Source organism: Monodon monoceros, unplaced genomic scaffold, assembly GCF_005190385.1.
Source record: "Monodon monoceros isolate NGI ecotype Baffin Bay Population unplaced genomic scaffold, NGI_Narwhal_1 Super_Scaffold_5, whole genome shotgun sequence".
Taxonomy (NCBI): Eukaryota; Metazoa; Chordata; class Mammalia; order Artiodactyla; family Monodontidae; genus Monodon; species Monodon monoceros.
In genome coordinates, this window is record NW_021703782.1 from 114,739,802 (window position 1) to 114,754,363 (window position 14,562).

The window sequence follows — 14,562 nt, forward strand, 5'->3', positions numbered from 1 at the left end:
GGGGTGTCCCCTCCCCCCCCGCCCAACCCCGTCCCTCCCTCTGTAGGGTCCTGCCTTCCACCCAGAAGCAGGCTGACCTCTGCTAGTTTCTCTGTCTAGTCCAGTCCTGTCCGGAGGATAAACTTCCCAACCCTGCCCGGCCGAGGGCAGCTAGCTGTGGTCTCCGGCGACCCCCTTCCTCACTGCCTCCCAGTGGGCCTCAGGGTGGGGCCCGATCGCAGGGGACCCTCAGACCCTCTACACCTGCGGCTCTGCATCTCTGCTGCCCCCTCCCCCTCAGTAGGACCCTGATGGAAGGGACAGTCTCAGGCTGTGGGCCACACCTAGAGCAGGAAAAGGTGCGAACATCTGTGTTTATTTGAGGCACCAAAGCAGCAGGAGGGCTCCAGTGTGGCGGTGGAGGGAGGGGGCCCGAGAGCAGCTGGATTTCGGGCTGGGAGCAGATTCCTGGGTCAGCAGCCTAGACCTGGTGACAGCGGAAGGCCTGTCTTCCTAAAGGCTGCCCTCGAAGTGAGTGAAATGAGGTGTGCAGAGATGCCAGGGGAAAGGGGTTCTGTGCTGGCGCTCGGGGCTGGGCTCCTGAGGCTTTACTCCCATCCTTCCCCCACACAGGCCGAGACCTGGCCACACGCTCACCCGTGCCCGGCAGGGCACATGGACCAGCGCCTGTCCACACAGCACATCTTCCGCACCTGCGGGCCGACAGGGGCAGGCCTGGGACCAGGTGCCCCTCCCAGCATGTCCCTGGGACGTGGTTCTGACTCTGGGGCCCTCAGGCTCCGTTCCCAGGTTCCCCCTGGAAGGCTGACCGGGAAGTAAGGGTAGCCGGCAGGTGTGTGGGTGCAGAGGGCAGGCCTGCCTGTGGGGACCCAGGGCCTAGAGGGTGGGCTCTGCAGGGTGAGGAGTCTAGGGGAGGAGGCTTCGAGATCCTCCTGGGTCTGGGAGGAGCTGGGCTTTCCTTCCTTCCTGAGCTTTGGGAGTCTGGGCCGGGCACAGGGCCCCGGGGGTCAGGGGCCAAATCGCAGCAGAGCCGACAGCAGGCTGAGCAGGAGCCCGAGGCCCAGCACAGCGGCGCTGGCCCGCAGCCCGCCGTCGGCCGCACTGATGTTGCACAGGAAGCTCTGGCAGCAGTGGGTGCCCACGGACGCCACACCGAGACTGACGCTCCGGATGGGGCAGATCGGGGAGCAGCCCTTGTTCAGGGTGTAGCCAAAGTCCACCACGTTCCCTGCACAGGAACACGAGGTTGTGAGTGGAGGGGCAGAGAGGCCAGGGCGGGGGTGGGGGAAGCCTAGCTGCGCTGCGTCTGCGCTCACCGATGCCAGCGGATGCAGAGATGGTCACACAGTAGTTGTCTGTATCGGAGCAGACGGTGGGCTTCAGGCAGTACCAGTTGCTGTTCTCATTCACGCAAGAGAAGCACACCAGGGAGTGGACTGCAGAAGGAGGGATGCCTGTCTCATGCCCAGGAGTCTTCCTGTGTCCCCTCCCGGCCCGGACCCAGAGGCATGAGGACATCCCATCTTGTGCAGGCACTGACTGAGCGACTATGGTAGCCTGGGCCCGGGCTGGAGACCCAGGAGACAATGACAACAGACCCTGGCTCTGGAGGAGCCCCAGTGATGCCCCAAGTGTCCAGGCAGGGCTGAGGCCGCCAGTGGGGGCGGGGGTAGGAGGGACCACTTCGCCGTGGGAGGAGCCTGTTAGGTGGCACAGAGTAGGTGACGTGGGCACCGCTCAGGAGAGAGTCGAGGAAGAGGACACAGCCCGCTCAGAGGCCTGGGGCCCCGGGGCACCTCACCTTGCTCCACACCCAGGAGGGCAGCCAGCAGTACCGGCAGGAAGACCTTCATTCTGGAGGGGACTGGCGTCCCGGCTGGGGTCTCACGAAGCCAAAGAAGTCAGCCCTGCGCTAAAGAGACAGCTCGCTGGAGGGCGGGACTCACCCCCCTGGCGCAGGGCCCTGGGGCAGGGGCAGCAGCTTGCTCTTCCCAATGGGGTCAGGGACACTGGCCCTGGGGGCAGCCTGGTGTCCCCACTTCGTAGATGGGGGAGCTGCCAGCTTCCAGCAGCAGGGCCAGAGCACAGAGGGTCTTTCTGCTCCACTGCCAACCCGCCCCTCACTCAGTGCAGACTCCCAGCTGAGGCCCTTCCCCAAGTCTGTAGCACTTGCTGCTTGGGGGGAGGGAACTCATTTAAGGTTCTCAGAATCACCCAGAAAGGGAGGTCAAGGGAGTGGCCCCTGCCCACGGTCCGGGGGGTGTGGATGAGATAGGCTGGGACCTGGGATCCTCTATTAGAGTGCTTGCACCTGGACAAACGTCCCCTAGAGCAACAAGATACAAAGGAACTATAAGTGACTAAAAATAACTGCGCCCACGCACCGCGGGGCAACAGGGTACAAGAAGCCACAAACTACGTTTTTGAGGTGCTGGGAACAAAAGCATGGTACTGCACATCATTCCTGCCCGGTACCCCCAAGGAGGGGACAGGCCACCTAAGCTATGCCTCCTGCCTGACCCACAGATCCGCCCCCGTTGTCACCCCATTTAAGGACTCAAGTAGCTCCTCTCGGGAGCTGTTGGTTTTGCTTCCTTGTGCTGCAGCTCGAGCCCCAGTAAAGCCTTGCCTGGAATTCTCGTCTGGCCTCTTAGCAATTTCTCGAGTCCAAGGGCCCTGGGGGGGGATGGCGATCAGTAATATTATATGACCTGCGTCCAGAACTTTCCAGGGGCCAGCTCTGTGCCTCACATGGGGACCTAGAGCTGGGCTGGGGGCATGAGGCATATCTAGCTGAGTATCCACCTGGGCAGCTTCTGTGCTGGGGGAGGGGCTCTCCCATTCTGTGTTATTTAACGCTGAAGACGATGACCCCATACGTATCTGCTACTCCCGCCCCCCTTCATGGCTGGGGGAGGCTCAGGGAGACCCAGCAGTGTGCCACCAGTCACCCCAGCGGTAACAGGCACAGGCTCTGGCAGGCAGGTGGCTGTGAGTCCCTGGGGGCTGTCCTGCACCAGGACCCTCCCTTGGGCATAGGTCCTTGGCAGTGGATGGAGAAAGCACTTTGAATGCGACCAGCTGGGGTTCTAGTTCTCTGTTTTGCAGGAGGCGCAGTGTGGGAGGAGCAGTCTGGTACCTTCTGCTGGGGACAGCCGTGGGCGGGCGGGGGAAGGGCTAGTCCCCAGGCACCGGGAGGAAGGAGAAAGCCAGGGAGAGAACAGATTTTGGGAGGGGCTGGCAGAGACCCTGAGAATGGGCTTCAGGTCTGGGCAGGGGCTGATGTCTTGGGGTTGGCAGCAGGAGCTGCAGACGTCCAAGAACAGCGCCAAGCCCACCTGGGGCCTCTTCCGGGATCCCGGCAGTTAGGGAGGAAGGAGCCTCGGTTTCCTCCTCCACAAAGTGAAGTTCCGGTGGGAGGAGCCCTGAGCTGTCCTGAAGGAAGCTCTGGGGCTCACCTCCGCGGTCACAGTCAGCATCTCCACCCTGTTGCCAGGCGCCCCAACAACTGCGCCCTGCTGGGCTGAGTCGGCACTGGATATTAATGTGTCCACATTAGTAGGGCCAGGCGGAAGGGAACCCGTGGGTTTGCGGGCAGGGCCATTCGGGACCCAGACTGTGCACTCTTCCCCCAGGCTCACAGGGCTGATCTCCGGGAGAGCCTGGCATTCAGTGACGCTGGGCCAGCAAGAGAGGCAGGAGCACGTCCTGGACCCCAGGGATGGAAGGGGCCTGGTGGCCCAGCGCAGGGGGCTGGGCTCCTAGGCACCTCATATACTTGCGTAATCCATGCCAAACAAGGTGCTTTCACCTCTTCCCAAGGCAGGCTCCCGTCCCCATGGTGACCCACCAGGGCATTTAATTCTCTCCTTCCTGCCAGCGCGCCAAGATCCCAGCCCCTTCAAGTCAGGAAGGCTGGCCCTTCCCCAGTCCCCATGTGAGGGGTCAGGGAATGGGCCCTAGAGTTGGGCGATGGGGCCCCGGCGCCTGCGCAGCCCTTGGCTACCCAGCCCGGGAGGGCGCCCGGCTGCAGTCTCCGCCCGCTCCCGCCCTCGTCCTTTGGAAATACTGGAGAGGGCCGGGAGGCTGGGGGGCTGGGAGTGAAGGCGAGGCGCCCAGGGGCCGGGGCCGCTCGCAACCCCGACCCCCAGCCTCCCGCAGGCCTCTCCCGCCTCCCTGGCGCCCCACTCGCCCGCTCCCCCTCCTCGCTGGGCAGGGCCCCGTCCCCGCGCCCCCGCCCGCCCGGCCCGGGCCCTCACTCACCGCCGGCGGACGCAGGTCCCCGGCCCGGCCGCGCAGTCAAGTCTGCCCCCGAGCCCGAGCCCGTGGCAGCCAGCTCTCCCGGGCGGCCAGGCAGCGCGCGAGCGCAGTGGGCGTGCGGGAGGCGGGACTTGGCGCCCAGGCCCCGCCCACCAGCCCCTCACCCCTGCGCAGGGCCCGTCGCAGCCGGTCCGTCTGGTCCGCTTGGGCGGGGATGTATTGCGACAGCCCGGCCTGGCTGGGCAGGGGTGGGGGAGGCCCCCAGGTGGCCGGACACTTTTGAGGTGGAGCTCGGGGGAGGGGATGCGTCCGAGGAGGCCGAGGGGGCAGTACTCGGAAGCCCTTCTGCAGAGTGGGATGGGGTCTGCGAAGAGGCCTTCAGCACGCCACGCCCGAGCCAGGTGACAGGACGAGGGTGAGAGTGTGGAGGAGAGGGCTTCCGGGGCAGTGATTGCGGGCCACAGTGCCGCCCAGCAGGAGATCCGGGCCGCACCAGCGTCGTGACCCTCAGCCCAGGAGAACTCAAGAGCCCCCTGGGTGCTCCCCTGCAGACGGGGCTGGGTGCGGGGCGCGTCCTCACAAAGCCAGCCTGATATGACCCTCTCAGCGCGGAACCTAGCGGCCCCTGTTAGAGTGAAGCGGGCCGTCCTTAGTCTGACGCCAGTGCGTTTCCTGTGTTCTGTCTCCAGGTGCCATTAATTGCCTTTCAGCCAACGTTCACAGAGCACCCGCTGTGTGCGGCCCTGCGTCCCCCACTCCGGGCTTGTGAGCTAGGCTCAGGGGCCAGGCTCTGCAGCACCCCAGGCCTTGCTCCTGCTTCTCCCTGGCAGGGATGGAAGAGCCTCGCAGCCTGCGGGAGCTGGGGGTGCCAAGGCCTGCCCGTGGGCGGGGGCTGCCAGGCAGAGCCCCTTCCTGTACGTGTCACCGTCTGCTGGTTCCCTTCTCTTCGTGCAGAGTCCTCTCAGCGCCTGATGGGTCCCTGTAGATTCGCACTTCTTACTTTCACAGCACATTTCCTGTTGGAGCTGTTTTTTGCACCTGACCTTTTCTTGCAGCCTTTCTGGGTGGCATCTGCTGGTGGCATCTGTGGTGACAGTGGGGGAGGGCCCCAGTAGAAGTGGCCTCTTAACTGTACAAGGGAGAGGGACTGAGGCAGGATGGCGGGGTGGCCAGGATGGAGCAGGGTGGGAAGAGGGATCCTGTAACAGGAGACCAGTCCCATGGGCAAGGTAGGGGTACACTAGGCACCATGCGATTATGCATTGATACGAGTGATTGTGTGATTGTCTGCTGAGTGGGTTTGTGTGTTCAGAGTTCTGGGTCGGGTCACCTTCTCCTATGGTCTTCTCTGATGACCAGATGACAGGAGAGTGGGATAGATCAACTTGGACAGTCTTTGGGGGCTTTTTCCTTGGAGGCTGAAGGTGGGACTCTGTGTGTCATGAGATGTCCCAGCTGAGGAGTGATGACATCCTCAGGGTTACACAGCCCTGGGGCCCAGGGACATGCAGTAGGCTGTGGCCTTTGGTTAGCCCCCTTCTGGGTGTCACCCCTGGGGAGCAGGAACTGCCTCACCTCCGCCCCCTCCCCCTCAACATAATCTGAAAACTGTGGCCAGGAGGACGGCTGGTTCCCCTGAGCCTGATGCTTGCTCTTAGCACACAGTCAGTCAGATTTGTCTGATGGGGGTGAGGGTGGGGTGTGTGTTGGGGGCGTGGCCAGATTAGCCTGCTGCACTCAGAAGGCCACGGCCTTGAACACATGGCAGCCCTGGGAGGTGTGACTTCCTGGTCTGTATCCATGAGCTTGACATAGCCAGGTTCATCAGCCAGAGGCGTTTCCTGGGACCAGAGTGATGCCAGGGGGGCTTTCCTAAAAGGCCCACCCACCTTTGGGGGGCCCACTCAGTCTCCCTCCTTCAACCTTGGGCTCTGGGAACTTGCCTCTCACCCACTGGACACCTGCTGGAATGGCCAGGTGTGTGTCTCCCCACTTTCAGGTCTAGTCATTCTGCAGATACCTCTGCCTCTGTCTCTGCTTCCCTTCCTTCTGGCCTGCCTCACCCCCGCCCAGAGCTGCCCACGCCCCCTGTGACCCTGCGGCTTCTCCTTTCCACACAGACCTTAAAATCTGACCTTGTGCTGCCAGTCCCACGTGTCACAAATCCCAGGAGGCCCAAATGCCCGGGCCAGCCCCCTGCAGTGCACTCGGGCTTGTGATGGGATGGGGCAGTTCAGGGGAAGCGTGCTGGGCAGGGGAGCAGACACTCAGTGAGTCCAATGAGATATCTCTAACTAAGCCTCCCTATGCTGGGGAAGCAGGTCCGAACTTGCCAGGTGTGTCATCTCTGCCACCTGGGCCTCGCATACACATCCTTCTGGGGCAAACATGACGTAGGACCGCCAGCAGGGGAAATTCGGTTACCTGGATCTCTCTGGCTGGGTGCCGCGTGATGACAGTGGCCATCCACAGTGTGCCTGGGGTGGGAGCCACTCGTCTTGTCATAGCCCAGAGTTCTGTAGCCACCGTGAGGTGGGTGCCTTTGGGTCACTCTGAACCTCTCCTCTCGGAAGCACCTCAGACACGTGGCAGTGGGTGGGATTTCTGGGCGAGCTTGGCTCAGAGCTGCAACTTTCTCTCTATCTCCCCTGGGCACGGAATCGCCCACCTCATAGGGTCTCAGGGGACCTGGCAGGCAATGACCTGGAGGGGCACAGGCACTCTGGGGCCCCGGGGGTGGACAGGAAGACGTGCTGGACACTTTGGCCAGGACCGGGGCATCCTGGCCAGCCACCTTGCTCCCTGCTCCATTTTACTGATTTTCCCTGCCTTGAGGTTGGGATTAGGTTTATACGGCCCCTCAGTATCCAGTGTTTTTAGTCTTTAAAAATATATATATTTATTTATTTATTTGGCTGCGCCAGGTCTTAGTTGCGGCACATAGGACATTGCGGCATGCGGGATCTTTAGTTGTGGCATGTGGGGCCTAGTTCCCTGACCAGGGATTGAACCTGGGCCCCCTGCATTGGGAGCACAGAGTCTTAGCCACTGGGCCACCAGGGAAATCCCCAGCGCTTTTATTTATTTATTTATTTTTTGCGGTACGCGGGCCTCTCACTGTTGTGGCCTCTCCTGTTGCAGAGCACAGGCTCCGGACTCACAGGCTCAGCGGCCATGGCTCTCGGGCCTAGCCGCTCCGCGGCATGTGGGGTCTTCCCGGACCAGGGCACGAACCCGTGTCCCGTGCATTGGCAGGTGGACTTTCAACCACTGCGCCACCAGGGAAGCCCCCCAGCGCTTTTAGTCTTTTCTTATCTGGGCCAGTTCCTGTCCGAGTATCTGCCCTCTAAAGACTTCTTGTCCCCAAGCGTGACCTTTTACAGACAGAGTGTAATTTTCTCAGAATGTCCAGAAGGTGGCCAGCCCCCGTGATCTGTCCTGATTTCTGGATTCTAACAGCCCACGGTTCTGACCAGGAGGAATTCTACCTAAAGTTACCTGCACCCGTGTGTCTGGCTTTCTGGTGTGGTCATACCAGCGTTGGCTGGGACCTCGCCCCATGCACACCCAGGGTGGGGCTGGGCAGGTTGGGAAGGCCACAGGTTCCATCCCCACTCTCAGGGGGTGTGGTTGGAGTGAGGCCCCTGCAGTGGAGGCACATGGACCCCCCCCCCCAAGTTCTGGCGCCCCTCCCAGCACTTTCCCGGTCTCTGGTGAGAAATGGAATATTTCCTGCCATATCAGTAAACAAAGGATGTCACAGTCATCAGCCATTGCAGCCCTCCCACAGGAGGCGGTGAGCCCTGAGGAAACTCAGGAAGGAAAGAATACCTGCCATCTAGCAGCCATCAGACTGCAGCCACTCCCTACGGGTGAGTCCTGAGGAAACTCAGGATGTGAAAACACAGGATACTGGCCCCAGATAGCTGTGGTGCATAAAGCAATGATTTCAGTGAGCCCAGACTCTTGCATCTTCTCATACATAGAAAAGCGCTAAATTCCTTAACTTGGGATATCTGGTTTTCTTTAATTAACAGTAATCTTTTGACATTCAAACTACCTGCCCTGTGTTGCGAAACTTCTACATAACCTGGCTGCCCCCTTGCCTCCTCAGAGCAGTTCTCTCGGGGTTACTTGAGGTGCTGCCTCCCAGGCTTGAAGTCCTAAAACGTCCTGCCAAGTAAAACATAACTCTCAACTTTTAGGTTGTGAAAAAATTTTTAAGTCCTCACTGGGGTCACTCTGTACACCCTCCATGTTGCCCTGCTCCCTCTTCTAAGGCTGCCTGGAAAGCTCTGAGCTTGCCAAGTTCTTTGAGCTTTGCAAACTGCCGATTTCCAGGGCTGCTTGCTTTTCCGATCCAGTTTGCCTCACAGCTTCTTGGGCAGCCCCTGTCCTGAGCACTGCCCAATGGGTAGAGGTGGATGCAGCCTTGGCCAAGTGTCCTTCTGCATGGCCCCTCACTGGCCTGCTTGCCCCCAGGTCCCCATGCTAGCCAGGCTGGGCCAGGAAACCAGGGAACGACCCCTTTGGCCCGTCAATCCTTATCCCCCCTTTAGAAGTCACTAGGCCTCCCTCCTGCGCGCCCCTCCCTTCTCCCGGCTGTCCTAAAGGAGGTCTGGGCACCCCTTGGGCCTGGAGTGCCCTCTGGTGCCAGGTGCTGGTGCCCCAGAGCCCTGCAAGGTTGGCAAGTGAGCCAGGAAGCGAAGAGGCCCAGGTCTTCCAGCACGAGACTGAGTAGCAACTGTGCTGGTGACCCAGCCCTCCACCCTCAGTCACACTTATCCCTCAAGGCTTTGTTCCAGCTGCCCCTTTAGTCCTGGGAGATATCAGACAGGTACAGGGCTCAGATGGGGGAAGCCTTCCATCTTGGTATGTGCCATGGGGTGGTGACACTCCCTCTAAAGAGAGAGAGCCTGGTGGGGGAGTGGGGGAGGGGAGCCCAGCAGGGCAGAGGCGTAAGGTGGCAGGTCCCCCCACCCCCCGGGATGTGTGTAAAATGTATCCGGGCTGTACTCCTAACTCATGATTCCTGGGGAACGTTCTCCTGGCAGAGACTACTGAGGTTTGGGTGACGCACACTTTGAATTATGGGGGGCACATTTGCTGCTGGATGGCCCCTAGTCCTGTCCTGGGTCTGCATCAGGCGTCACCGGGCGAGGCGGCGGTGTCCAAGCAGGGAGCCAGAAGCCACCGCCCTCGCGTCTGCAGAGGATGGGGGCTGACGGCGCCAAGGGGGGGCGGCGGCTGGGGTGCAGATGGGGCAATCGCCGCTCTCGGGCATTTTGGTTTCATCCTGCGAAGGGAGGGACATCCACCCGCGCCGGGTGTCAGCTGCTGTCTGCCTTTGCACGGTGCTCAGGCTCGGCCTACGGTGGCGGCAGGGCCCAGGGCGGGGCCTCGGGAGGCGGAACGTGCGTGTCCCTGTCCCTGGTGCTCGCCGGGGCCGGGCTGGCACGCGGCAGAACGCACGGGTCAGGGCGCCGCCCGCTTCCCCAGTCGGTTCCACTGGCGTCACGCACCCCACCTCGCTCCCCCAGTCCCCAGTTCTGGCTCCCCCGCCCCCTCTCCAGCCAGTCCCCAGTCCCCTGTTCCCGCCCCCCGTCCGCAGTCTCCTCCCCCCGCCCCTCTCCATCCAGTCCCCAGTCCCCGCCCCTCGCGCGCCCCTCGCCCCTCGCTCGCCCTCTGGTGACCGGAGCGTGCAGTGCACCCTGCACAGGCCTCAAGGCCGCGGCCGGTTTCCCACGAAGCTGTTCGCTGTTCGCTGTTCTCCGTTCTCCCGGACACGGTGGATTCACTCACACGGTCCCGGGGACAGGCCGGCGTCATCCTTTTCCTGCCGCTGCTTTTATCTCAGAGGCCTCCAGGCGGCTACTGCCCTGGGCCCTAGTCAGGTGCCCCTGTAGTTCTCCCCAGCTTGAGTCTTTGGATTTTACTCTCACAAGCATCTCTGCTTCAAGCTCCACAAGGTGTCCTGGGAGTGGGGAAGAGCCCCTCCGTGGGGACACTCTGATGTCCTGCCGAGGAGTGGGCTCCGTATGTCCAGGGGGGCGCTGGCACCAGGACCCTGCGGGCCCTCCCCGCAGCTCTGCCTGGCGGGCCGCGTGGGCCGGCTCTGAGCTCTTCCAACAGAGCAGCCGGAAGGCCGGGCCTGGCCCCTGTGCCGCCTGAGGGGCAGCAATCAGCCATCTGTGGCCACTGGGAGCCCAGATGGCCGGAGGCTGGACGTGTCTCTCACACCCACCGTTGCTTCCCCAGCGTCACTCCAGACTCGGACTTCAGTGCAGTTCTCACAAGCCTCAGCCTGGCCAGCGGGTTGCCCATCAGAGGAGGCTCCCTTTGGGCTGAGGCAGCGCGGCTCAAGTGCCCGTCCATGCCCTGTCGCTGTCCTAACTGGCTCCTTACTGGCTCCTCTGGGGGAGATGGGATGTGCTCTCTGTTCTCGTCTCTTGCTGCTGTCATGAGACCTTTTGCACACCAGCTTGTTTGCAAAATTTCTATTAGGAAATGCAGAAAAGCCGGCCCTCAGCACCCCCCGGGAAGGAGGTGGTCAGCGGGTCGTCCTCAGCCCCGGGCCCTGGGCGATAAGCTGAGCTGGAGTGTGCCCCTTCCTGGGGCTGCCCGTGTCCCAAGAAGCGCAAACCCACCTCCTCTCTGCTCCACCCACCCCTTTTGCCCCGGGTCAAGGGCCCGCCCGTGTCTCCCTACATCCGCCTCACTACCCCGTGTCCATGACTCCTCCATGCAGGGGAGGGGAGATGAGGGGCGGGGAGGGGGGTGTCAGTTTGGGTGCTCTGAGAAGCAGACCCCCAGGGATAGAGAGAAGGGCAGGCTCTGGATGGAAGCCTGTGAAGGGCAAGGGAGGAGAGGCAGGGTCAGATGGGAGAACCTTCAGGACGTTGCAGGCCAGCCCTGTGGAAGGAGGGAGGGGAGAAGGCAGGGATGGAGGGGGGCCCCCGCCAGGAGATGGGGGCCCCTGGAAGAGCAGGTGGGTGTTGGCGGGGCCCCCGCTCAGCGCTGCCAGGAAGGCCTGGGCTCCTGGAAGCGCTCCTCACACAGGCTCTCTCTAGAAGGGACTTCCCTGGATACCAGGGAAGGGAAGGGGGAGAGGGAAATTGTTTAAAAACGGGCTTTGTCCTGACAACATTTACTCTACTGTATGTCTCATGGCTTTAGGGTCTGGCAAGAGAAGGGAGCGTTCACAGTTCCTGGCCCCCCAGAGTCAGGCCTCAGCCTGTGTCCCCAGAGAGAATTCTCTCTGGGCCCTGGGTGGGACTCAGGCCATGGGTGAGGCCCAGCCTTGGTCAAGCACAGGGCATGTGGCTGGCGCCCAGCCACAGTCCTCCTCCTACCTGGGGTGGTCCCAAGCCCCTCCCACCCCTCCAGGAGGCTCAGCCTGAGTGAGCACACACTTACATGGTTGGGTTTTTTAAAAATACATTCATTTATTTAATTTATTTTTGGCTGCGTTGGGTCTTCGTTGCCGCGCGCGGGCTTTCTCTAATTGTGGCGAGCGGGGGCTACTCTTTGTCCCGGTGCGTGGGCTTCTCACTGCGGTGGCTTCTCTTCTTGCGGAGCACGGGGGACTTTAGGTGCGTGGGCTTCAGTAGTTGTGGCTCGTGGGCTTAGTTGCTCCGCGGCATGTGGAATCTTCCCAGACCAGGGCTCGAACCCGTGTCCCCTGCATTGGCAGGCGGATTCTTAACCACTGCGCCACCAGGGAAGCCCCTCTTACATGTTTTTGACCAACATCTGCCATGAGAAATATATTTCACAGTATGACCAACACATATAAATTCTTGCTGTGTGGAGGCACTAGGTATTTTTGATTCTGTCCATTTCTACCTTGGGGACAAAGCCCCTAGTTCATGACATTTATTTTTCAGATGGCTTATTAGAACTCTCTATAGGAAACAGAGTTACTTATGTAATAAAAGCATTGAGTTGGAGAAAGAAATGGAATGTAAAATGGAAATGAACTTGATTTGAGCCATATTAGACGGGAGCTTGGCCACCCTTTACCGATAGGCAGTGAGCAAAAGGGCAAACACAGACGCCGGCAGAGTCATCATTCATCCTGCACGTGAGGGGCACACATTAAAAGCAAGGCAAAAAGTTATTCTCCCTGGAGCAAGAAAGGAAGGAAGTTTCCTGCCTCTCCCTTCTTGGAGCAATCACTTTTGAAAACTGGTCGTGATGAATTCTCTCTCTTGAGAACTGAGCTAGCTTGAGATGGAGTTAAATCCTTTTAAAAGGTGAATTTGGGATGAGCCATGTGTCAGTGCTGCAGTCCCCCGAGGACCAGTCACGGTAGGTAGATCTGGAGAACTGGGGTGCAGCAGAGGAGCTGTCCGCCTTTGTCATCTCTCAGCTTAGCGGACTGCCTGTGATGTGCATGGCGCTGTTTAATGCTGACTCAGTAACACAATTCACTGCAGAGGTTTTCTGGGTTAGCAGGAGATTTGTTTCTAATTCTACTTCCCAACACGCCTGTTATCACCAGCGTAGTTAGAGCACTAACTTCAGTTCCTGGGGGTCCTGGTCCTTCAGGACCACCTCTGCGGGCCCAGCTCCCTCTCCTGCAGCCCCTGTCCTGGCTGAGCTTGGCAGCCCCGTTCTGGGGGAGACTGCACAGTCACAGTGGAGTCCCTGGTCCCCCTCCCTTCCCCAGTAGATGGAGGGTCCTGGGTGAGTGCTGGCCATCACTCTCTCAGGGAGGGGAGGCTGTGCACGGGTCAGCAGAGGCCAGGCCGTGTGGCCCTGAGAGCCGACTTCTGCAATGTCTCTGGGAATTGGCTCTCCCCTCATGGCACAGGTCTCACCTCTTCCTCACTCAGAATCCCCCACTGCAGGAGTGGTCAGGGAAGTGGGGTGGAGGGATCTGCCCCAGACCCTCTTGTCCTGGGTGGGCAGGGGCGGCCCCTCCCCCACTGGGTCCCCAGCCCCCTGGCTTGCTTCCTTGGGGCCAAAGGAGCCACCCACCCGTCTTGGTGCCGCTCGCCTCTCCTCTGTTGCCCAGGCTGGGCCAGGCCAGAATGGGGCAACATTCTGGGGAAAAGGAAACTGGAGGGCTGCCCTGGCCACGCTCTGGTAGGAGGCCCAGCCCTGCATCTCCATTGAGCACGCAGCGTGCACACATGCCAACACCAGCCCTGTGCACACGACACCAACACCAAACACAGAACACACGTGCAGGGACTTCCCTAGTGGTCCAGTGGATAAGACTCCGCGCTCTCAATGCAGGGGGCCCAGGTTCGATCGCTGGTTGGGGAACTAGATCCCGCATGCATGCCGCAACTAAGAAGCCCGTGTGCTGCAACGAAGATCCCGCGTGCTGCAACTAAGACCCGGCACAGCCAAAATAAATAGTAAATAAATAAATAAACAAATAAATGTTAAAAAAAATTTAATTTAGAACACACGTGCACACAGCGCACACATGCACACGTAGGCACACGCACACTGCTCCCTCTGGTACCCTGTATTCCGGGACGCCTCCCTCCGAGGTTGACCAGCGTCTGGGCCATGGAGGGAAGTGAGGTACCTGCCCCCCAACAGAAGAGCCAGAGGAGAGGGCCGGGGGCTCTTGTTCCCGGTTGGGCAGTGGGGCCAGTGGGACAGACAGACTCGAGTCAGCCAGCTTTCCCAAGGTGGCCACTGTGTAGGTCTGTGCCCATGGGCCTTGCAGATTCGATGTTCCCAGGAGGTGCTCTGGAGGGTGGGGGGTGAAGGGCTGGGACCTGGGACCTCAGTGTGTGTGGTGCCTGGAGGGTGTTTCTAGTTCACCGACTGGTGGGCAAACCTGTGAGCGTCAGCTGTCAAAAACAGGGATGGCTATGATTAACTAGGGGGTCTTAGAATGAGGCGAAGTGAAAGCCCTGGAATGTAAGCCATGGGCATTGGGAGGCCGGGAGTGGCTGGGGCCCCTAGGGGTGGTGTCGGGGTGAGAAGACCAGGGGACAGGGTGGAGGTGCGGTGCAGGATTGGGCTGTGGACCCAAGGGAAGGACTGATGGACGGCGGGGGAATTCCAAAAGGGCCTGAGGGTCTGGCACTGGTGCTGAGTTCCTGTTTTTGATGGCAGTGCCATGGTTATGTAAGAAGTTAACATTTGGGGAAGATGAGGGAAGCAATTCTAGAAACGCATTATTTTTGAAACATCTTTGTACGTGTGAACTGATTTAAAAATGAAAAGTTAAAATGTTTTAAAAGCAGCATGGAGTGGGCTTGGCGGGAGCTGAGTGATTTTGGGGGTTCTCGTAGGAGGCTGGTGGGGGGGCCCCGGCCTGCATCTCAGAGGAGG

At 60.5% G+C, this 14,562-nt stretch overlaps 1 protein-coding gene across 3 annotated transcripts; it reads right to left on the reverse strand.

Annotated features, from left to right (window-relative positions):
• Positions 1 to 290: 290 nt before the first annotated feature.
• Positions 291 to 4,424, reverse strand: LY6E (lymphocyte antigen 6 family member E). Of its 3 annotated transcripts, none has more exons than XM_029203598.1 (4): positions 4,264 to 4,424; positions 1,802 to 1,907; positions 1,317 to 1,436; positions 291 to 1,228 (listed from the first exon to the last, which is right to left on the reverse strand). In XM_029203598.1, the coding sequence occupies exons 2-4, from the start codon at positions 1,851 to 1,853 to the stop codon at positions 1,008 to 1,010; spliced, it is 393 nt and encodes a 130-aa protein (XP_029059431.1). In that variant the 5' UTR covers positions 1,854 to 1,907; positions 4,264 to 4,424; the 3' UTR covers positions 291 to 1,007. The 3 variants fall into 3 exon arrangements, with proteins under 3 accessions (XP_029059431.1, XP_029059429.1, XP_029059430.1); XM_029203596.1 differs by having other exon boundaries at positions 1,802 to 1,912; positions 4,264 to 4,400; XM_029203597.1 differs by lacking the exon at positions 4,264 to 4,424 and having other exon boundaries at positions 1,802 to 4,172.
• Between the last annotated feature and the right edge of the window lie 10,138 nt (positions 4,425 to 14,562).

Coding starts and splice junctions, on each gene's coding strand:
- LY6E (XM_029203598.1), bottom strand. CDS start 1,853: ATGAAGGTCTTCCTGCCGGTACTGCTGGCTGCCCTCCTGGGTGTGGAG. Junction 1,437..1,801: donor CCTCCTGGGTGTGGAGCAAG/GTGAGGTGCCCC, acceptor CTCCTTCTGCAG/TCCACTCCCTGGTGTGCTTC. Junction 1,229..1,316: donor CTCTGCATCCGCTGGCATCG/GTGAGCGCAGAC, acceptor GTTCCTGTGCAG/GGAACGTGGTGGACTTTGGC.